The sequence below is a fragment of the Myxocyprinus asiaticus genome, chromosome 40, assembly GCF_019703515.2.
Source record: "Myxocyprinus asiaticus isolate MX2 ecotype Aquarium Trade chromosome 40, UBuf_Myxa_2, whole genome shotgun sequence".
Taxonomy (NCBI): Eukaryota; Metazoa; Chordata; class Actinopteri; order Cypriniformes; family Catostomidae; genus Myxocyprinus; species Myxocyprinus asiaticus.
Window position 1 is genome coordinate 18,814,119 of NC_059383.1, and position 23,019 is coordinate 18,837,137.

General features: G+C 36.8%; 3 protein-coding genes across 6 annotated transcripts; 1 reads left to right on the plus strand and 2 right to left on the minus strand.

The window, feature by feature from the left end:
* Positions 1-520: 520 nt before the first annotated feature.
* bscl2 (BSCL2 lipid droplet biogenesis associated, seipin) lies at positions 521-10,895 on the minus strand. 3 transcript variants are annotated; one of them, XM_051681500.1, is made up of 11 exons: positions 10,651-10,895; positions 8,333-8,502; positions 8,032-8,113; positions 7,167-7,310; positions 6,433-6,567; positions 6,013-6,110; positions 5,776-5,917; positions 5,407-5,488; positions 5,231-5,308; positions 2,805-2,870; positions 521-2,697 (listed from the first exon to the last, which is right to left on the minus strand). In XM_051681500.1, exons 1-11 carry the CDS (start codon positions 10,651-10,653, stop codon positions 2,498-2,500), a joined length of 1,200 nt encoding a protein of 399 aa, XP_051537460.1. In that variant the 5' UTR covers positions 10,654-10,895; the 3' UTR covers positions 521-2,497. The 3 variants fall into 3 exon arrangements, with proteins under 3 accessions (XP_051537460.1, XP_051537459.1, XP_051537458.1); XM_051681499.1 differs by having other exon boundaries at positions 8,333-8,943; XM_051681498.1 differs by having other exon boundaries at positions 8,333-10,895.
* A 1,528-nt stretch (positions 10,896-12,423) lies between these two features.
* Positions 12,424-16,086, plus strand: gng3 (guanine nucleotide binding protein (G protein), gamma 3). The gene is made up of 3 exons (XM_051681451.1): positions 12,424-12,590; positions 13,578-13,677; positions 15,155-16,086. The coding sequence occupies exons 2-3, from the start codon at positions 13,579-13,581 to the stop codon at positions 15,281-15,283; spliced, it is 228 nt and encodes a 75-aa protein (XP_051537411.1). The 5' UTR covers positions 12,424-12,590; position 13,578; the 3' UTR covers positions 15,284-16,086.
* Positions 16,087-16,234: 148 nt separating this feature from the next.
* Positions 16,235-18,735, minus strand: banf1 (BAF nuclear assembly factor 1). Of its 2 annotated transcripts, none has more exons than XM_051681449.1 (3): positions 18,586-18,735; positions 17,359-17,543; positions 16,235-17,250 (listed from the first exon to the last, which is right to left on the minus strand). In XM_051681449.1, the coding sequence occupies exons 2-3, from the start codon at positions 17,482-17,484 to the stop codon at positions 17,104-17,106; spliced, it is 273 nt and encodes a 90-aa protein (XP_051537409.1). In that variant the 5' UTR covers positions 17,485-17,543; positions 18,586-18,735; the 3' UTR covers positions 16,235-17,103. The 2 variants fall into 2 exon arrangements, with proteins under 2 accessions (XP_051537409.1, XP_051537410.1); XM_051681450.1 differs by lacking the exon at positions 18,586-18,735 and adding an exon at positions 18,231-18,542.
* Between the last annotated feature and the right edge of the window lie 4,284 nt (positions 18,736-23,019).

Below are 23,019 nucleotides of genomic sequence, written 5' to 3' on the forward strand. Positions count from 1 at the left end.
CTACATCCGTTGAACGCTAGAGTTCCTTGGTTGGGCGTTCATTTAGAAGTGGTCCGTCTCTATTAAATAAATAGTCTCTGATTTTACGTGCGCATGCGCATAGTTCTTCTTAGAATCTCTGGTGGAATGTTTGTATTACTAGCAACCATCGCCGCCTACCGTTGGCTAATGATAATGATAACATTGTGGCGTGCAAGACCTTTCCATCCAAAGGTTTTTCTGCGACAAAAAGTGTAGCGCATCAAAAGTTTACCAATATAGCTGATGGAAACGCAAATTATCGCTAAAATTTCAAAAGTGTCGACATAATATTTTTCAGTTTAACTCTAGTGCATAAACTCTATGTCGATACTTCAAATGTCGCGAAAAACTGGTTTGGAAACACTTTTTGTCGAGAAAATTGGCATTAACGCATTCCAGCAGTGCCAACACAAATATCTCATATCATGAATCTGTCATCGACAAGCGCACAGAGAACAAATGAATGGCCACTCTTTGCGATTACTTTAATCGTGGTAGACACCCGTTTATTTATTAAAGTTGCTTTTTCACACCATTCAAAATAATAGACAGCAGTCATGGAATTAGCCCACAATACAAAAAACACTATTTCTGTGAACTAAATACACAATACTAGAAGAAAAGCTTCAGTGTGTCTTTTTAGAACACTAACATGTAGCCCAATTCTATAAAATTATTGTTTAGCTTACTTTTGAAAGAAATGCCGGAAAAATTCCCTGTATTAAATTAATTACCAAACGAATAAAGTATTAAATTTAAAAATAATTACCAAACGAAAAAATAATATTTTTAGACCTATATACTTGCCTTTTATTTACACAAACTTAAATTAGCCTTACCCCGTTTTGCAGATGAAAAAAGTCGGCTGAATGACATTCTCAGAATATTCTATACTTTTTTTCAAGACTATAAATAATCAGAACTATTTGTCCAATGCTGAGTTCACTTTCAGAAAACTAGCTTTTGAACATTTTAAAACTTTTAAACATTTTAAATCTAACCCTCTTTACCTCGGATTGCATTTGCTGAGCTTCTTCAGAAAATGTAAATTGCATTATGATGCTAAAATTACATTTTAGATGACAATCAAGTTCAGTTGGTCGTTAAAAGTTGCTGGACAAATATGCGGGACATAATGCAGTAATAATGGCAATGTGTCAGAGCCGTAGCCAAGCGGGTAGCGTGCAATACATGTGGTGCTGATGCATCTCGGGTGACCTGAGTGAGGTCCTTTCCCGATCCCATTTCCACTCTTCTCCCCTATTATTTCCTGTCTCCTTTATGCTAACTCTATCATTAAAAGTCTACAAAAGGCCACAAAAAAAAAACTAGCTGCAGGTTGCCAGCTTGAACAGAGCCATGACGATTCGCTTTCGACATCTGTGAGGTGAATGGTTCACAATGTGAAGCATTTACATGTTTCCATTGATCATAGTATAAATCAAAGTATTTCCATCAGGGGGTCGGGGGCTGTACTTGCTTGTTTTGATTATTGGGGGGGGGTTATCTCCCTCCCATCCCCCCAGAATCTACCCCCTGTTGGAAACTAATGGAAAAGTATGGGTTTTCATGTCTGATTTATTAGATAAACATAAAATAAAAAAAAAGCCCTCAAAGACACAACGCAAAATATGAACTTTTTTCCTTACACAACAAAATATTGAGGTACTCAAAGTTATAAGCAGATTCTTAGAGAATTTATATCATTGGTGAGATATGAGAAAAATGCACATTCCACTATATAATTTGCATACATATTTAAATAAAAACACCCTGTCCTTCCATTTCCTTCTTAAACACTTTCCCAAAGAATATTTTTTTTTTCAAATATCAATGGTAAGTGACATTGTCCAACTTTGTGTTAACAGTTACATTTCTGAATTTTAGACTTTTTGCATTGAAGCTTTTGAGTGGCATATTTTATCACCAAGGAATGATGGCAAATATTAATAAAATGGCAATGCTGATATGTCTCACACATCCACTTTAAAGTTAACACTTTACACAGTTGCTTTACATGCAAAAATAGATATCATGACACAACCGAGGACCTCAGTAATGCACATTAAAGCATCACATTTTCTGCAGATCCTTTATGTTTGCCTTCATCTGAATAGATTGAGACTATATGATTGAGGCTGTTTGGCTAAGATGAAATGCATATATTCTGCTGTACTCAGGGCATGACAGATCCTTAAAAGGTGATTTTCAAGTTCATGATAAAGTATTCAAAAAGGGAGAACAAAAGCAGCAGAGCAGGAAATTCCCTTGTTGAGCTTCACATTAGCTTCAGGAGGTAAGCTGGTTTCCAAATGCATCCAAACAATTCTTATGATTAAACTCGTTACTTGCAAAATAATGATCCCAAATTTACTTTTTGCCAGTGCACATCAACCAGTGAATGTGCAAGCTACATGTATGAGTAACATAAGGCTGTACTGTAACAGAATGCATGTGTATGTGGTTGCTTCAGAGCTCAGAGCCTCATCCAGTGTCCCTGCCTTTGTCTAAGGCTGGTGTCTAAGGATTGCGGCTGGGCTGTCCCTACTTCTTTGGTCCCATTCCCCACTCCAGCTTCCCTCTGCTCATGATCTGGGTCCTCCTCACTCAAACTGGCCTCTGCAATATGAGGGGCCTCGAGGAAAATGGGAGTCTCATCTGTAGACGAGTCCTGAACTGATATGGGGGGGAGAAGGGAAAAGACATTGCAACATTAACCAATGGTCACTGATGATTGACCTCGTCCGGAACATATTTTATGTTTTAAGATTATATTTTTTTACCAGTGTCATTCTCCTGCAAGTAGTTCAGGTCATCTGTACCAATCACACTAGGTGTGTCCAGCTCACCTACATAAACACACAGGGGCAAATTCACTAAAAAGTCGCACCACATTTGTGCACAAAAACCTAAATAGTCCATTTTAACCAGCTGCAATTTATGCCTCCTTACTATGCAAATGAGGCTCTTATTATAGATTATACCAATTATAGATTGTGTCTTATTCACAAAAGTCAGAGCTATTTGCCTGGCACAATTCAGGCAGACACATACTCTACGCTAGTACACGAACGCAGACACAACATGCAACGTAAGTAGCTCTCAAATTTGTCCGACCGCAATTCTTAACACAATGCAAATACGCATTGCATTCTCAATGCTGCCGTAAAGGGCATTATTGCTAGATTAGTGTGAACTGTCCGCTTTAAAGTGAGTTTTCTCTTTCAAATCAACAACTGTTATGGCGGAGCAACAGTTTCAAGAGAATATTGCTGTGCAAGTTAGTTGAAGTCAATATATTTATAGTAAACTTACCTTAATAATAACTCATACTTTTTAATGGCAAAGACGTTTAAAGGTAACTCTGTTGCTCTCGTGTATTGAATATTGTTCCCGCCATGGTAACGCACAAATGCGCATTAAAGGAATATTTCACTCAAAAGTCATAGTTCTCTCTTCATTACTCACCCTCATCTCATCCCAGATGTGTGTCTTTATTTCTTCTGCTGAACACAAACAAAGTTTTTTAAAAGAATATCTCCGCTCTGTTGGTCCATACAATGCAAGTGAATGGTGACCAGAAACTCCAAAAAAGACATACTGTAAAGGCAGTGTAAAAATAATACAGTGGTTAAATCCATGTCTTCAGAAGAGATATGATAGGTGTGGGTGAACAGATCAATATTTAAGTCCTTTTTTACAATAAACTCTCCTCTCTGCCCAGTATGTGGCAATATGCATAAAAAATGTGAATCGTCAAAAAAAAAGAAGAAGAATGTGAACGTTTAAGTGGAGTTTTATAGTAAAAAGGACTTAAATATTGATCTGTTTCTCACCCACACCTGTCATATCACTTTAGAACACATGGAGTTAACCACTGGAGTCATATGGATTACTTTTATGTGCTTTTTAGACCTTCAAAGTTCTGGCCACCATTCACTTGCATTGTATGGACCAACAGAGCTGAGATATTTCTCAAAATCTTTGTTTGTGTTCTGCAGAAGTAAGAAAGTCATTCACGTCTGGGATGGCATGAGGGTGAGTAAATGATGAGAGAATTAAAATTTTTAGGTGAACTACCCCTTTAAGCATGTTCAACCGGACCATGCATTGGCAATGCAGTGGCCAAGCACTCGTATTTGTGTTCAAGTACTTATGTAGAGTATGAGAGCAACTCAATCAGCTCCCTAGCTCGCAATGTTGTCAATCAGTATATCATGAACACAAATTCGGGCACTGGTAAGGTTGTTGATCCACTGAGTATTGGGACACTTAAAACTCAATTACATGCAACACGATTACGAGGTTGCACGTTTAAACGCAGCTATTATTAATCAGCAACAACGCTGACGAGCATTTTAGTTGTAGATATTCAAACGTATAGTGTATTTATGACCAATAAATGTCATAAACAAAGAAATAACAATATAAAGGAGAGTAATTTTAAACTTGTATTAACAATTCTAATATTTAAAAGTTTCACTTTCATGGTAATTATGGATGAAAGACATTATAACAACAACTCTTTTAAAGAGAAAATAACACTTTGACTTCATAGTTGTACACCTGTGCTTGTCTTCTAACGACATGAAAAACTTCAGAAGACGTGACAATGTTTCCGGTAAGGGAACAAATGAGCAATGATGCTCCCTGGTTTTTACAGTGCATTCTGGGAATTTGTAGGGAGGGAATTTGTCAGTGCACTGGAACGATTTTGCTATTGAGACAGCCCTAGAAATGGCTGACTTCCTGATCAGTGCCCTGCTGATTAGGTGCTGATTGAGATGCATCCTACAGTATGTTTCAGCCTTTATTGTCGCACTATTACTGCCTGCGGAAAGCAGATGGTAAACATAACTTTGTTTAAAAGAGATGTTTATGTACATTTTCTAGATCATTAAATGATATTTCACCAAATGATAGATGTAAAAAGTTTTAACTAGGCCATTATTAATCAAATGATGGAGAAGAGTAATTCCTGCACATACTGTAAATACAGATGCATCATGAAGTTAAGCACACCTTCAGCATTTTAAAGAGTGGGATCAATATTGTACAGTCTCAACACAGTATGCATAGGCACAATTCATTTTTTGTGTTTTCCCCCTTACATTGTTGATCACTGCACTTATTGTGAATAAAATCAGTTTACATAAGTAGTCATGCAAATAATGTACAGCACTGTCTTTAAATCCACGTTCTCACTTACCTTTGTTTCGCAGAACTGTTTGTTTGGGTTGTTGTGAGGGGTCTGCTGGTCCACTGGTGTCTCTTCCATATGTCATGTCTAGGGAACATTCGGAGAAGTGTGCATTAGTGATTGATGTGTTTAGTTGCTGTGATCTTGTAAAGTATGTGTGAGGCTTAACTGAACTGTGTTCTTACTGGGAGAGCTGGAGGATGAGTGCATGCGTTTATGTGCTTCTTCCCTCCTCTGCTGAAGACGTGTTGAGTCTCCCATCATTACCTAAATACATAATTGAGAAATAAGCAGACATTTGGAATGTATACGATGGAAATGTCATCATTTATTGTTCCAAATCTTTATGACTTTCTTCCATGAAACACAAAAGATTTTAGGCAGTATGTTTAGTCTTAGTAACTATTCACCTTCATTGCATCTTTTTCTAAACAATGAAAGTGAAAGATGACTGAGATTTTGTTGTCCCGCAAGATAATCAAAACACCATGAGGCAGAGTAAATGACAGAAATGTCATTTTCTCCCTTTAAATACATTATACAGACTGTCTTACCCTCACTCTGACCTGCTCTGGGGGATACAGCCCTCCCCAGATGAACTGCAGGTAACTGAAGAGCACAATGACACTGAGGAAGGTGAAGTTACTGGCCACTCCAACGATTGCTGACATCACAGGGAAATTATACAGGAGATATCTGTTGCGATAGGATGGTCATGGGGAAAATTACAGGATGGATGCCTCAAAGGCCAACAGCCACATAAACAGATAAACCAAAACAATGGTAAATACCTAATGCCAGTGAAGTATGCATGTATCCTGAGCTGAGCAGAATAAATCTGGACCTTGCGGGATTGAATCTCGATCACAGCACCAATGGCAGGCTGGTACTGTGGGGGCAGATCAATATAATCCCTGCGTAATATGTCAACAACACTGTATACAATTTTTTTATATATACAGCTGGGATTTTCACTAGTGGTCTAAGACTTTTGGACCCCACTGTGTACGTAAAAGACACTACTCACTAACTTTAGAATTTTATCAAATCTATATATTTGTTCTTACTGAATCGTGAATCTGTCTACTCCTGTGTTCACATCACTTTGTGACTCAAATATTAAAATCTCAAGGCTCATAAGTACACACTTGTTATGACAATGACACAATTCTGTGTGGTCAGTCTTGTAAGATATTCCAAGGAGAACTTACAAGGTCTGATTTGAAGTCAGGAAAGAGCTCCACTTCGATGAGCTGTTTCTGCTCGGACACACCAGTCACCAGGAGGGGGGAGAACAGCAACGTGCTCATGGTCTGCAGCAGAGTAGAACGGTAGTGCAGCATCGTCTGATGGGAAAAAATACAGAACAACTAAATAAGTCCTAATGTGAGGTAAATGTCCATTCATTGAGCGTTGATTTAAGGATGGATGTGTGTCGGTAAATATCTAATTTGATTCTAACAAATAGAAATGCTCCTATAATGAACAGAAAAGAGATAACTCTCAGCCTACAAACAGAGACCAGACATGTTAGGCATGTTCAACTCCAAACCTTTAAAGGAATGTTCCGGGTTCAATACAAGTTAAGCTCAGTCAGCAGCATTTGTGGCATAATGTTGATTACCACAAAAATAAATTTCGACTTGTCCCGCCTTTTCTTTAAAAGAATAAAAAATGGAGGTTACAGTGAGGCACTTACAATGGAAGTGAATGGGGCCAATTTTTGGAGGGTTTAAAGGCAGAAATGTGAAGCTTCTAATTTTATAAAAGCACTTACATTAATTCTTCTGTTAAAACTCAGTAAAGTTGTTTAAATTGTCACACAGAAAGCGGCTGTTATGTTTAGCAAAAACTGACTCACTAAATCTGACAAATCATCCATCAGCCATTAATTTTCCACACAGAATAAACGACAGGGAGTTCTGAGGGATTCTTCTTCACTCACTGAGCGAACCACAGAGGAGATGACCGTCCCATCTCTGGTGTAGCAGGACATTTTCACCATGAACATCCCGAGCTGTTCATTAACTGGAGATTCAGGCATTTCCAGTTCTAAAGAGATCCTGTAGGCCTGATCAGACATCATCACCTGTCAAACACAAACAAATTAATTTAGCTTTAAAGATGATCATCATTTTTATGCTAAAGTCAACCAGCAAATGATAATTACATAAGTGTCAGAAAATGTTATTTATCATCCTCTTTGTGCAGCATTATTTGGGCTTGTACATGGCAAAGCTTGACAGTTTGTGCATAGCATGAGTGTAATCAAGCGTAAAATCATGATGGTGCCAAGAGACTACAAGATGTACAGTGAAAAAGGAGTTACATTTTGGTCTGTTCTCACCCAAAACAGATTGGATTGCTTCTGAAGACATGGATTAAACCACTGGACCTTCAAAGTTCTGGTCACCATTCACTTGCATTGTATGGACCAACAGAGCTGAAATATTCATCTAAAAATCTTAATTTGTGTTCTGCAGATCAATGAGATCTATTGAGAGAATTTGTATTTTTGGGTGAACTATCCCTATAATGCAAGATTTGCATTAGTTTGTGCATAGCATGAGTGCTACATGGTGTGTACTGGTAATTACAGTGGCCCCAAAAAGTATTTGGACTTGTGAACTATGAATCCATTTCTCCCAAGTTTGACAACCAGAAAGAATGAAAAGTTTTGTTTAAAAAGTGTGCAAACAGCTTTCTTTAAAATGAATGCTACTTGGTTTAATATTTTGTGATTTAATAACCATATCTCTAAAGAATTTTACCCTAAAATGATACCAGTTTTATTATGGGAATATGTGTACCTGGTCTTTGCCATTCTTCAAGAGTGAGACATTAGCCGTGGGGAAAGAACAAAGGACTGAATCGGAAGGTTCACAGTCTGTTCTGATAGAAGAGAAGAGAACAGAGCAGAGAAATCAACCACAAGGCAACAAGAAGCAGTTACAAGATTTTAATTATCAGTTTCAAATGCAATAGAGAGATTCTATTAATGCCTCCGATGGTATTTGCTCACTGGACAAAACTAATAAAGAGCTCAGTCGTGCGCAAGACCATTGTCAAAACAAGACAGGAATGTTCCCATCAGCACTGCTGTGTCTGTACCTGTAGTAGTAGTGTAGTGGTGTGGAGAAGCTGACGGTGGGCATGTAGGAATAATAGAAGCTTCCATAGAGGAACATGGAGATCCAGAGGAGAAGCACCAGGACACAGAAAAGGATAGCAGCCCTTAGCAGCGTCCTGCGAGCCCTCAGCAGGGTCACCGCTGCCACGTCCTGGAGCCAAAGCAGTAATGGTCCCATTTCAGCACACATAGATGCAAAACTTTTACCGTCACGTCCAGGCTGGGGTCCTCTGATCACAGCACTGTGTCTTCCTGTCAGCTGTTTTACTGCAGGCAAAGGGCCCTGCCAATCCTCACTCATACAACCACCTCAGACAACCCCAGACTACCATTCACTTACAAATCCAGCCTGCATCATTACATTAAAACTTGTTATCTAGTGAGAATTAATGGTTTGAATATAGAGGGGGTTAAAAGGTCAAGATGACCAAAATCAAAATAAAAGGCAAATAAATAATAATAATAATAAAAAGAAGTCAACTTTGGACCCTAGTTCTGTGACTGAGAATATAATTTGTCAAATTCTGGACTGACAAAATGAATTTGCATTTCTTCTTTTCTTCAGCTATTTTTGATAAAATTCTACAGCGTCCTAAAAAGCAACAAGAGAAACAGAATTATACATGAGATACTCATGAATGCTTTAATTACAAAGTAATTATAATGCATTTAAAAACAGTGGATTTATCAAGTATATGCACTAACCACTTCATTAGTGGGTATTTATTTTTTGCTTACTGAATAAAGGAAAATTAAAGGGATTGTTCACCCAAAAATGAAAATTCTCTCATCATTTTCTCACCCTCATGCCATCCCAGCATGACTTTCTTCTGCTTAACACAAACAAAGATTTTTAGAAGAATATTTAAGCTCTGTAAATTCGGGGTGGGGGTTCGGGGGGAGGGGTTTAATTTATATAACTGATTCCATATTATATGTTGTGTTTATTGGTTTTTGTGGATGGAATCAATAAAAATGTTAATAACAATAAGCTCTGTAAGTCCATGCAATGCAAATGTGCAGACCAAAATTTTGAAGCTCCAAAAAGCACATAAAGGTAGAATAAAAGTAATTATAACACTCTAGTGGTTTAATCCACTCTCACGCTAAACCGATTTGAAGCAATCTAATCGGATTAGCGTGAGAACAGACTAAAATATTACTCCTACTTCGCTATAAATTTTGACTTCAGCAGTCTCCTTGGTGATCGTGATTTTAAGTTCGATTACAATTCCTAGTGACATCTAGCGCTCTGCGCATGCCTCAAGCACTAGGTAGTGTAATCAAGCTTAAAATCATGATGGTGCCTAGAGACTGCAAGATGTACAGTGAAAAGGAGTTACATTTTGGTCTGTTCTCACCCAAAACAGATTGGATCGCTTCTGAAGACATGGATTAAACCACTGGAGTCATATGGATTACTTTTACGCTGTCTTTATGTGCTTTTTGGACCTTCAAAGTTCTGGTCACCATTCACTTGCATTGTATGGACCGACAGAGCTGAGATATTTATCTAAAAATCTTCATTTGTGTTCTTCAGATTAATGAGATCTCTTGAGAGTATTTGTATTTTTGAGTGAACTATACCTTTAATGCAAGATTTGCATTAGTTTGTGCATATCATGAATGCTACATGGTGTGTACTGGTAATTACAGTGGCCCCAAAAAGTAATTGGACTTGTGAACTATGGATACGTTTCTCCTAAGTTTTGACAACCAGAACGAATGAAAAGTTTTGTTTAATAAGTGTGCAAACAGCTTTCTTTAAAATGAATGCTACTTGGTTTAATATTTTGTGATCTAATAATCATATCTCCAAAGAATCTACCCTAAAATGATACCAGTTTTATAATGGGAATGTGTATACCTGATCTTTGCCATTCTTCAAGACAACAGGGAGACATTAGCTGCAATATCTAGCAATGAGATCTCTTAAGAGAACTTTTATTTTTGGGTAAACTATCCCTTTAATGCAATATTCATCACAGGCTCAGACTGCGGAACACTGACAACTGTGCAAAACAATACAAAGAGTATGAAAAACACAAAGGTGTTTACATTTAGGCTGCTGGCTATGTATTTCATGTAAACTATGAAATTCTCTTGAATCCCAAAATAAAACCCACGACTTCACCATACACATATGTTTGTATCCTAAACAACACTGTTAGGGGTTAACTCGTTTTAAGTGTCTTTGAACTGCAATACCTCCCTGTCCTCGCATGTATCTTGCTTTTACACTGCTGTTATTATCAGTTCAGCACCATATTATTTAGGAGGGAAGAAACTGCCAACTCACCATCTTTGTTTATAAAATACGCCATGGGCAAATAAATATTTATAATTCAGAAACAAACTGATGAACAGCCGCAGTGTTGTGCAGCGACTGTTCTTCTCTCTTCCTCTCATGGGTTGGCCTGACATAAAGTTCACGCGTTTCTGGACAGAGAAGCAGATCTCCAAATTATATTTTAAACAAAACTAAAGTGAATGTTTGTCGTTTAATATCTATAGATCACAATAACATGTGTTTGCGTTTCTCAGTCGCGCCCCTGCTGGTGTGACAAAAACACACATACGGCAAGTCAAGAGGTACAAATGTTTCGATTCATCTGCGTTGAATGCGTTTCACAATTAGGCTCCGTTTAAGCAGTCCTGTATTTCCAAGAAATGTTGTTATTAATAAGGAGCTACTCATAGTGAACGCGTTTTTGCGCTTTAAAAAAGCTAGACAACGAATAGAACAGAACTCAGGTGTCTCGAGACGCGTTTTAAAAGCTGAAGTTGTTTTTAACTTGAAAAGGCGTCTAAAAACCGCTGAAAAACCAGCGAGATGCGGCCAAACGCCCCATGTATAAAGAAAGACCCAATTTTACTGTGTGAACAAAATACTTAGTGTGGTAAAATGTTATTGAAATTAAATTGGCTAATTGTTTTTCGTCTTTCTTAAACTGCTTTTTTTGTAAAGATTTACGGAACACAATTCCATCAAATTGAGTAATTTTAAACAACATTTAAATAATATATGTGTATAGGGGCCTATATATTTGTATTTATATTTTCGGGTGATTTTTTTCTCTTTGATTTCCTACAGTTAAAAACGGTAGTGGCTGTCAACAGAATAAGATCATCAGGATTCATTTCATTATTTCCAATCAAGTCTTTAGAAAGAATGAATCAGTAATAATGTAGAAATTTTCCACTGACCTCCAAGCACCCCCTTGCAGCCCCCTGGGGGTCCCCGGACCCCAGCTTGAAAACCCCTAGTGTACGAATGTTTGCATAGGAAAACAATTAAAAAACACCACAGAAACGATTTTGGTGTGAACGGCCCCTAAGAATATTACAGAAGGTACCATTTTATATACGATAAATACTGTGGCTGGTGTTTGGATCCTTTTGTCATTTGCATAGAACAAATGCTTCACCTCAAATCTATATCAAAACATCTAATGTTTAAGGTTGATTGATGAGGACCATTAAGAATTTATCTCCCCTTAATTTTTCTTTACTCAACCAAACATCTCACACACCAGTGTTTTCCAAATTCTCAGGAGGATACTAGGGGACGGATTGCAACAGTGTGAATGTAACGTGAGAATGAATGCAGTTGGAGGGTGGGGTGATGTAAAGATGTGGAGGGAGGTATAAGATCTTTACCAAGGTGGGAGGAACCACTGAGTCAAAATGGTGCCACAGTACAAGACAAAGAGGCTGAGATTGCAGCAGTTCCCATGGTAACAGAGCAGTGAGAGGGAAGGCTCACTGATTTGACAGCTTCAGCATGAGAGCACATGCAATTATCAAAAAATATTTATATAGGTATAAGCTGTGTAATTTTTTTTCTTTTCTTTTCAGTATAAATCTATTTTGTGAGATTTTAGTTTTTAATAAATTGATTTTCATCCATAAATTTTCCTCCCCCTTCATTCACCCCATGCTGCTTCATAAATGGTATGAGCCACCCCACAAAATAAATCAATTCCAGTAGGGCCCCCTCCCTCTGCTTGGCACATTCCACTCACTGCAGAGGGGAGTTTTATGTATGTAACAAGAGACTGGTGTTCATTGTAGCAGAATTGCAGTGCACTGGACTGTACAGAACTGGGGAGCATCCACACTGTCTATGAGGGTGCGGTCCGGCAGCACTGAAAGCAACAACACAGACAGATAGAGAGAGAGAAGGAATAAGGAAAGAAGAGGAGGGAGAGATATCGCCACAAGAGGAATACAGCAAGGGTAAGAAAAAGGGAGAAATGGGGGGAAGTGGAGAGAGAGATTAATAATAATAATAATAATAATAAAAGAATGGTAGAAATAGAAGAATACAACACTGTGGTCTTTTTAAGCTTCTTACTCTCAATTGACTCCCATTTTCAACATATTGGTTTTATGTTCTCTTGTTTTCTTTGATTCATTTCGATGCATGGCTTATTTTAACCACATTTTGTTCAATGATTTAGTTGATCTTCCAAATTATTACTTATATCTGTTTGAGCAGCTGTGATTGTCATTTAAGTATCTGGCCTAGTTTTTTCTTGCCTTCTGGCAACACGTGATGCCCATATACAAATGCCTAAAATGTTTACATTTAATCACATTACATTCAAAACTGGTTATTATGTACGTTATTGCTAAAAAATAATATGGTGAATTTCATGTGGTGATCAGTTTGCCAGTGAGCACATCTTATGTGCAAAATAGGGCAGCATGCCACAATACACTTCTTGAATACTTTTCAAATAAAGACTACTTATAGACCACATTAGGTTGCTATATTGATATTTTAGATGATAATAAATAACTCTGTGCTGATTTGCACATGATGATGTTTAATCATGAAATGGAAATGAATGAAATCACAGTGAATCCATTGAGGTTTCAGAATGATGAAATGCATTGCTATCAGATCATTGCAATCCAAGGTGAGGTTTTGGTTTTCTAGGGCAGCAGCTTTTAGCAAAGCAGTAGTAAATGATACCAAAGACAGGAAGGGAAGCACAGGGCATGAAAGCTTCAGAATGCAAGAGGCTTTCATAAGAGACTGTGTCCTGTAGAATCTGTACATAATTTATTCCCTAAAAACAGTATATCAACATTTATAGCATCATTAAGGAAGATGGCATTAATCAGTTACCTTTATTGGCTGGATCTTGAATATGGTTTTTATTCTAGATAGTTCTCAAAGAAAAAGCTTACCCAATATAAAAATGGTGTGTTTGGCAGGATGAAAGGAGACACCCCTGTGAACAGCACCATGAGCGTCGGTCAGGCCAGAAAGCTAGTAGAACAGCTGAAGATTGAAGCCAGTTTTTGCAGAATCAAGGTGAGAGTTGCAGTGTGAAAACAACTGCAAAATGTGGCACAATAGAATCAGATCAATGATCATTGCCTGGCTATGAATTCATCTTATTATATCTGCCAGTAAGCCATTAGACTTAATTGTATCAGATGTGATCAAAGATATAGAATCAGATTAATGGGTATGACCTAATTCGGCATTCCCTCTGCTAAGATATGTCCTACAAGTACAATTTGAAGCATTCAACAGCTTACTTTGTTTTTTTTAAGTACTGACCTCATCCTTGCAAATGAATAAAGGTCCAGTCATAGAGCAGTGCATTGTAAGCATATTCATTTTCCAAATAAAACACATAAAGAGTGAAAATAAAGAGTCAAGGACAAAGCTCTCTCTGTATTATCATATAAGTAAACAATGCAACAATTTCTCAGATTATGAATTTAGACTTACTTTCATAAAATTTAAAGGGATTTTCCACATCAATCATTTACTCACCCTCATGTTGTTCCAAACTCGTATGACTTTTGTTCTTTCATAGAAAAAAAGAGATCTTGGTAGAATTCTAGCCTCAGTCACTAATCAATTTCATTGCATCTTTTTTCAATTAATGTGAATGGTGACTGAGGCTGTCAGTTCCTAATATTCTGCCTGACATTTACTTTTGTGTTACATGGAAGAAACAAAGTCACCATCATGAGGGTTAGTAAAGGATGACAGAATTATTTCTTTTCACCTAATCATTTTTGGGTGAAATTTCCCTTTCAAGTTTTAAAATGTACTCACCCTCATACCATCCCAGATGTAAATGACTTTCTTTCTTCTGCTGAACACAAACAAAGATTTTTAGAAGAATATTTCAGCTCTGTTGGTCCATTCAATGCAAGTGAATAGTGACTAGAACTTTGAAGCTCCAAAAAGCACATAAAGGAAGCATGAAAGTAATCCGTAAGACTCCAGTGGCTTAATCCATGTCTTCTGAAGCGATATTATAGGTGTGGGTGAGATACAGATCAATATTTTAGTCCTTTTTTTTTTTACTATAAATTCTCCCTGCCCAGTAGGTGGCGATATGCACGAAGAATGCAAATCGGCAAAAACAAAAGAATAATGTGGATGTGAAAGTAGAGATTTATAGTAAAAAATAAACTGTTTTCTCACCCACACCTATTTCATTGCTTCTAAAGACATGAATTAAACCACTGGAGACGTGAAATATTTTTCTAAAAATCTATGTTTGTGTTCTGCAGAAAAAAGAAAGTCACACATCTGGGATGGCATAAGAGTGAGTAAATTATGTAAGTGAACTATTCCTTTAAATTTCTATTTAATTATTCCAGATAAAGATCGATGACATCGACAAAGCTCAGTCTGTATTTCTATTTAACAAGACAGTGGAACAAATTCCCAAATAACAAATTCAGACTTGACTCAAAATTGAAGATCATTATCCTCAGCTAAATCTAAATCAATGTAAACACTGACAATCTGTCCTGCATCTTAGGTTTCTAAGGCAGCAGCAGACTTGATGGCCTACTGTGATGCCCATGCATGTGAGGACCCTCTCATCACCCCTGTGCCCACTTCAGAAAACCCGTTCAGGGAGAAAAAGTTCTTTTGTGCTCTTCTCTAAGCAGGACACAGGAAGAACAGGATTATTCTCATTTAGATAATAACGATCTGTGTATGCACATCACACAACACAACACTTGACCATACACAACATAAAAACATATGGTTCAATAGAATGCAAGGAAATGGATACTAAATTTCATTAACTGTCAGTGCAGAAGCTGAAAATTTACAAAATCATGTTTGCGAGGATGTTCATTGTTATTCTCCTGTTTATGGGAAGCCTTTCCTTTAAGGTCACACAGGTGAAAAATAAATATAAGATTGATTCAAACTGATCAGCTAGAATGACACATATGCAATCACAGTTTTTTAATCAATCAAAAGGAAGCAGGTGTGGGTCTGGATGTTTAAATGATTTGAAATTGTATTATATTCAAAAAGTCTTTATGATATGGAGTTCTTTCCACAGCATAATACAGTGATTCTGTATGTATATATATTATTATTACATTTTAATGTTTCATTTGAGGTTGCTATATATGCTGGTAGGCATGTCTGGTTAAATGGTAGAGCTATTAAAGTTTAGATCAATGTGAGAAAGTGAGACTTCTAATACATACACACAAACACCACCAGTATAAAATACTCCTGAAGGGGTTTGTTCAAGGAAAATTATGTCCTCTGAACAAATTTTTCTGAGCTGTGGTATCTAATCTCTAAGGGTTTGAAATTAGAGTTGTTTGCATGAAGAATGAATTATTGGAGAATAATGTCAAAACAGCATTTTGTGGTCCCAAGTGATGGGTTAAAATACCGCAGACAGAATCCAATGACGGTATGAATAAAAATGGTAAAACACAACACACTTGTGTAAGACTTTTGCATGGGGGTGGGTTGGTGTAGGCATTTTGCAAGTGTTTAACATACACCAAAGTTCAAATAAATGCATCTTCTGCAGCTTGTTCCATGATTTCACTTAGGGTGAGCTAGATTAATATTGCTTTTCATCCCAAACCCAAACACCACTCCCTGTTATTACACCTATATTTTATTTCAAAAGAATTAAAATCCAAAACACAAAGGTTCAAAAATTGCTCCATACATTTTAAAGACATACAAAAAATATGTCGTGTTTTTCACAGACTATCCATGAAGCAACTTAAAACATCTGAGAGCAGCAAATGTCATCATCTACAGTGTCAGTGAAAAGGCTACACTCTTAATCACAGGTCTACTCATTTTGAAGTACACATGCATTAAAAACAAATCCATAATTTCATTAAGGCATTTTAATTTAGTGAAAGACAATTTGGGGGTTGGGGACATAAAACCATATGATACCATTATGCATGTTATCCTTAAGGTAATAGATGTTAAAAAAAACAGTGACAAACTTAAAACTTTAAAAGCTTTTTAGCATTGATACAATTTGGCCGTTTTCAATGAAAACCTTTAAACATCATTAAAATAAACAGAAGGCAGGCTACCAGGAAAATGTTATCAGTGTGTTTGCACTACTGGTGCATACAAATATGTGCAGCCTTTGAACTGAATCGCACATGGCAAAGGGATTTTGTTTTGTTGATGCTCAAATACAGAACAATTAAAATTAATCTTGTGTCAAAAACTAAACCAATCCCCTCCACACTAAACATCCAGTGCGCAACATTGAATGATGCTTTGAACAACACACAAAAGGAGCGGTGATCTTATAAGTGTCCACATCTAAAGTGATATAACAATGTTCAATTCTGGGCTAAAATGTTAGTATTGGTACATCCAAACAATGTCCAAACAGTCAGTTTGATAAAGTGAGGTAAATGTATTCGACATACAAGGGGAGAAAAATTCTGAAGATACAACAGCAAAAAAAAAAAACTACAGGAAAGAGTCGCACCACTCGCGCAGGCAGCTATAACAGTCGCCTTGCTGTTTGGTATTTGCTCCACATGTATCCTTTAACCATTCCCGAAACAGCTCCTCATCTTTCTTCAGTACCAGGAACTGTCCTAGAACAACATATGCCTATGGGAAGAAAAATGAAAGTGAAAGAAAAGGTTTCAATCACACAACACCAACAACTCAAAACCAAGGTTGACTACAGAATACATAGACCATTTCTGTTCATCTTACCTTGTCAAAGCCCTTCTCTTCCAATCTCTTTCCTAGAACTTCACCAATTCCTGCTAGTGCCATCACAGACTTCTCCCCCATGGGCTCTGCCACGAAGTCCTTGTGTTTTTGTGATGTCGAGGACATTGTTGATCTGTGTTATTGAGGGTGCTGTGAATGTGATCCAAGTCGACTATTTTCAAAGGCTTAAAGAGGGAAACAAACAGAACAAGGAAGATCAGCAAACATGGTTCATTGGCACCTCAAAACTAATAGTCTACAAATTCATCAAAAGAAAGATAAAAAAAAAAAAAAAAGTTTGAGAATAGCACATTTTATTTTTCAATGGCAGATTTTTTTGCTTTTTATAAGTCACAGCTATTGTTGAAATGCTAAATAAAAAAATAGCTGCTGCACTGTTTATGCACAAAATAATTTGCCAGCCCAGTAAATAAGCTTATTTGCCAAAAAATAGTCCAGCCAGAAAAATGATGTGGTGCACTTTTGGGGGGCGGGGAGGACTTGATGTATTGACTGATGTATTGAGGGGGAGTGGAGGTAAATAAATGCGAAACGAAAAGTGAAAAATTTTGCAAGCGAAAAACACGTAAATAGTATGAATACATTTAAAAGCATCAAAGAATTGTGACGGAGAAGTAAATAGTGATTAATAAATTTTGCATGTGAAATTACTCAATCGACAAAATTGAAGTTTTATGAAATTTGATGTTTTTTGACGTCCCGCCTCATTTCAGCGTGTCGTACACGCTCATCGCCACACGACTGCAGACACATGCCACTACAATCTGCACAATTACTTTTTTTTTTCTCCCCAATTTGGAATGCCCATTTCCCAGTGCGCTCTAGGTCCTCATGGTGGTGTAGTGACTCGCCTCAGTCCGGGTAGCAGAGGAGGAATCTCAGTTGCCTCAGCGTCTGAGATCATCAATCCGTGCATCTTATCACGTGGCTTGTTGAGTGAGTTACTGTAGAGACATAGCGCGTGTGGAGGCTTCACCCTATTCTCTGTGGCATCCATGCACAACTCACCATGAGCGAGCCATATTATAGCGACCACAAGGAGGTTAACCCAACGTGACTCTACCCTCTCTAGCAACCGGGCCAATTGGTTGCTTAGGAAGCCTGACTCGATGCACAATTACTTTTAAATATAACATAAATTGTTCAGTATATATGATTGCCTGGATAGTAAGCAAACTTATGGTTACACTTTAGTTCACAACATACCTTCACTCTATCATTGAGAGGTTTCAATTCTTATCCAGAGGTCCCGCAATGCTCACAGACTCACTGTGCGCCCAAAATAAATCACAGAGCAGCGCGGCTTCCTGATCCCGCTTTAGAAAGAACAGCTCCACTTCCGCTCTACTGATGCCAATGTTACACTGACCCCTGGTGGCTCCAGTGGTTTCATTTCTATTGGGATAAAATAACATTTTTTTATTGCCAAAAAAATACAAATACAAATGTGCAGACATATATTGAGGAATGAACATGAGAAAAATAGGGAAGCATCAGGTACAAAAGTATAACATGTGATCTGCAATTACGAAGATAAATAAATATCACTGCAGTCTTAAAGGTATAGTTCACCCAAAATTGAAATTCTCTCATCATTTACTCACCCTCATGCCATCCCAGATGTGTGGATCTTTTATTTCTTCTGCAGATCATAACTGAAGATTTTTAGAAGAATATTTCATCTCTGTGGGTCCATACAATGAAAGTGAATGGGTGTCAAAATTAGGATGCTCAAAAAAGCACATAAAGGGAGCATACAAGTAATCCATACGACTATCTATCTTTTAAACCATGTTTTCAGAAGTGATCTGATAGGTGTGGGTGAGAAACAGATCAATATTTAAGTCCATTTTTGCTAGAAATTCTTCTCCCTGCCCAGTTGGGGACGATATGCATGAAGAACATGAATTACTAAAAACACAAAAAGAAGAATGTGAAAGTGATCTGTTTCTTAGGAAGACATTGATTTAACCACTGGAGTCGTTTGGATTACTTTTATGATGACCTATGTGATTTTTTGAGCTTCAGAATTTTGGGACCCATTCACTTGAAATGTATGGACCAAAAGAGCTGAGAAATTCTTATAAAAATCTCCATTTGAGATCAGCAGATGAAAGAAAGTCACATCTGTGATGGCATGAGGGTGAGTAAATGATTTTTGGATGAATTATCCCTTTAAGACCTTCAGGGTTCTTTAAAGTTAACATTGCAATTTGTCTTTGTATTTGTTTTAAACCTTTTTAAATGTATTTCTGCTGGGCAAATTGTATGCTATAATTTGCTATAACACTTGCCTTACTTTACAATTCTCAGGCAAAGTTATGATCTTATTAAGAGTCAGTTGCTTTTCACATTCCACTAAACAAAATAAAGCAATACTCACACAACTAGGGAAGCATTTGCACACCTATTGCTGTTTGAGATTACATTTGAGATCTCACTGAGTTAGGAAAAGGGACAAATTATAATATTATCTATTCATTATTATTATTAGTAGTAGTATACATATTAATATCATAATACAAATTATAAGATTGTGGCAACATATGTATAAATGACTACTCAAAATTAGTAATGTTGATGTTGGTGGATTTAATTATGAGCTTACACATGTTAACATGTATTCATAAATTAATACATAAAATAATAGGGCCTCTTAAGATTTATTAGAGTATCTTGCATAACTATCCAGTTTAAATGGCTGCTAACAGTCCGAACAAATACATCATGGACATGGTTCAGTTGCAAAAATGAAAAACTGGCCCAAATCTGGAAAAGGGCACACTTCTCACATGAACACTAGGGGAGCAGTGATATATCGACAAGACTCCAGCTATCATAGTGCTTTCAAAAGAATTTTGTGCTACACTGAAAATTGAAATATATGAAGTAATAATACAATTGTTTTATGGGAGTAAATAACATCATATGATCGTCCTAAATAATCATGATTCAAAATCATATGATAACCTTGTGGATTAGTGTTCTACATGTTACCTTTAATGTAGGGAAATAAATATTCTACTAGCAGTAGCGAATCCTGGCATAGGCGATATAGGCAGGCGTCAAGGGCGGCAACGCTCTCTGGGGTGGCAGGACAGGGTACCTGATCGATCGCCCCTGCACAGAGCTCGCAAGATCGCGATGGGAGAAAGGTGCCCCAAATCGTGCCACCCCGCCCCGAGCTCGCAAGAACGATGGGAGAGAGGTGCCCCAAATCATGCCACCCTACACAGAGCTCGCAAGATCGCGATGGGGGAAAGGTGCCCCGAGTTGTTTCTGACAGGCTACTCAGCCTAAAAGGCTCTACATTTTTTAGGATTATAGATGTTCATAATGCATTCTTACATTCTGAATAAACATAAGATAACCATAATCAACAGTATTGTTACACCGTGACACAGGATCGACTCAGTGGTCTTGAGAAAATAAGTATCAACCATGTGATTGCTTGGCAGATTTGACAGTCATTGATGATTTTGCATCAATTAAAAATAGAACCTTGAAGCACCAAAAAGCACATAAAGGCAGCATAAAGGTAATTCATAAGACTCCAGTGGTTAAATCTATGTCTTTAGAAGTGACATGATATGTGTGGGTGAGAAATAGATCGATAATCCCTTTTTACTCTAAATCTTCACTTAAACTTTCAGATCTGAAAGTGAAACTAAATAGGCATAACATGTGACTTTAAGATGTGAAAGTAGAGATATACACTAAAAAAATTACTTAAATATTCATCTGTTTCTCACCCACACCTATTATATCGCTGCTGAAGACATGGATTTAACCACTGGAGTCATATGGACTACTTTTATGCTACCTTTATGTGATTTTTGTAGCTTCAAAGTTCTAACCAACATTTACTTGCATTGTATGGACCTACAAATCTGAGATATTTTTCTAAATATGTTTTCATTTGTGTTCAGCAGAAGAAAGAAAGTCATACACATCTGGGATGTCATGAGGGTGATTAAATGATGATAGAATTTTCATTTTTGGGTGAAGTAACACTTTTATATATATTGTGTTACAGAATAGTTCTGAAAAAAGTTGTTAATATCATAGGGGTAGGAGTTGGGAAGTTAAGGGGGCGCCACGTCGGATCTCGCCTAGGACACCAAGTAAGCCAGAACTGCCACTGTCTACTAGATAACCAGGATGAACAGTTTAGGAATTCAAAATTTTCTTTATTTCTTTATTTATTTTTTACCAAATAGCCTAGAGGAAATCAAACTAAGGAATGAACATAACTTATTGTTCTGCTGAGGAACAGGATAGTGGAAGACTGAAGAATGCTTTCAGTTGTAAATGTGGTCATCGCTGAGACCAGCATGCACAGAAAATGATACAATTCATAACCATTACATGCAAACCAAAGGAAATTTCATGAGGTTTAAAACTCTGACTGAAAAGGTCAATGTAACCAACCTGCTACAGTATATGTTATGAGAAGATCAGGGTATAGAGGAGAAGAACCTGTTCCATTTTTCTAGTGTCTCACTTTAACAAGAATATGTAGGCAACCTGAATGTCATAGAGAATATCTGGGTTATGTTGTAACCTATGAAAGGGATGGTTTCTTGATGACCTTGGTGTAATCATTTAATATAAATATTCCTTAACTGGGGCATCAGCAATTCGTTTAATGTGGGGGAATGTCAACATATTCAGTATGAAAATGAAATGTATCTGTATTTCAGTCAAGCAGATATTTTTTAATATCTTATTATTAATCTCTATTGCTATTTTCTTTTTTAAATATAGTACAAGTGGATACAATCTGACTGGCATAAACCACTTGTTACCATTACATTTCTATGATTTTACTAGTAATTCATAGTACTGAATTATAATGTTTTTTATTTTCTATCATTTAATAGAGATTTAAGATTAGAGCTATTTCTGGAGCTATGAGAGTAAAATATATATCCATTATAAAATTTTCCTTGGCTTTGTAAAATTTCCATTACTTTTTAAGGCCTTGAAATCACAATGTGAAAATTCTTTTTTCCAAAACCAGATTTGGAATTAGAATCTCTGACTTTATTTTTTATTTTTTTATTCAGAATACCATGAAAGCAAGACTTTATTTACTACTTACTAGAACTGACAGAGACAGCTGCAAACTTTTTCAATGTGATTTTTAGAAAAGTACCTTTTGTATCTCAACAAACCCTTCTTTTTTTCCAGACCAAACACAGGCTCCATGACTAAACTTTGCATTCCTTGTTAGCTATCTAAATTCCTTGGGATAATAGAAAGGAAATATCTAGATAAATATATTGATGAAATGCTTCTCCTCTGCTCTCTCTCTTCGAAACTTCACAGTGAGCACTTAGTGAAAATAGGCTGAACACTTAACCGTATATGTAATCAGACAATTAGCAATTACTGTCCAAAGGCAACAAATCTGAAATGGGATATAGATGGTCATAGCATTTCTTGGCTTGTTTTTTTTTTCTCCTCAGTTTTTCTCTCAGTTTATGATGAATTTATTGTACAGATATGTCTTGTCTACTTCCTTTTTTTACACTTCTAATTGATATTGATATAGAATGATAAAGCATAGTTTTATCAGAATAGTAAACTAACACACTTTGGTAATTTCATCAGCTGTTATCCAATTGCTTTAAGAGA

Coding starts and splice junctions, on each gene's coding strand:
- banf1 (XM_051681449.1), bottom strand. CDS start 17,484: ATGTCCTCGACATCACAAAAACACAAGGACTTCGTGGCAGAGCCCATG. Junction 17,251..17,358: donor AAGAGAAGGGCTTTGACAAG/GTAAGATGAACA, acceptor TTCTTCCCATAG/GCATATGTTGTTCTAGGACA.
- gng3 (XM_051681451.1), top strand. CDS start 13,579: ATGAAAGGAGACACCCCTGTGAACAGCACCATGAGCGTCGGTCAGGCC. Junction 13,678..15,154: donor CCAGTTTTTGCAGAATCAAG/GTGAGAGTTGCA, acceptor CCTGCATCTTAG/GTTTCTAAGGCAGCAGCAGA.
- bscl2 (XM_051681499.1), bottom strand. CDS start 8,652: ATGAGTGAGGATTGGCAGGGCCCTTTGCCTGCAGTAAAACAGCTGACA. Junction 6,111..6,432: donor CTGACTTCAAATCAGACCTT/GTAAGTTCTCCT, acceptor CTGCCCCCACAG/TACCAGCCTGCCATTGGTGC. Junction 2,871..5,230: donor AACAGTTCTGCGAAACAAAG/GTAAGTGAGAAC, acceptor GTGTTTATGTAG/GTGAGCTGGACACACCTAGT.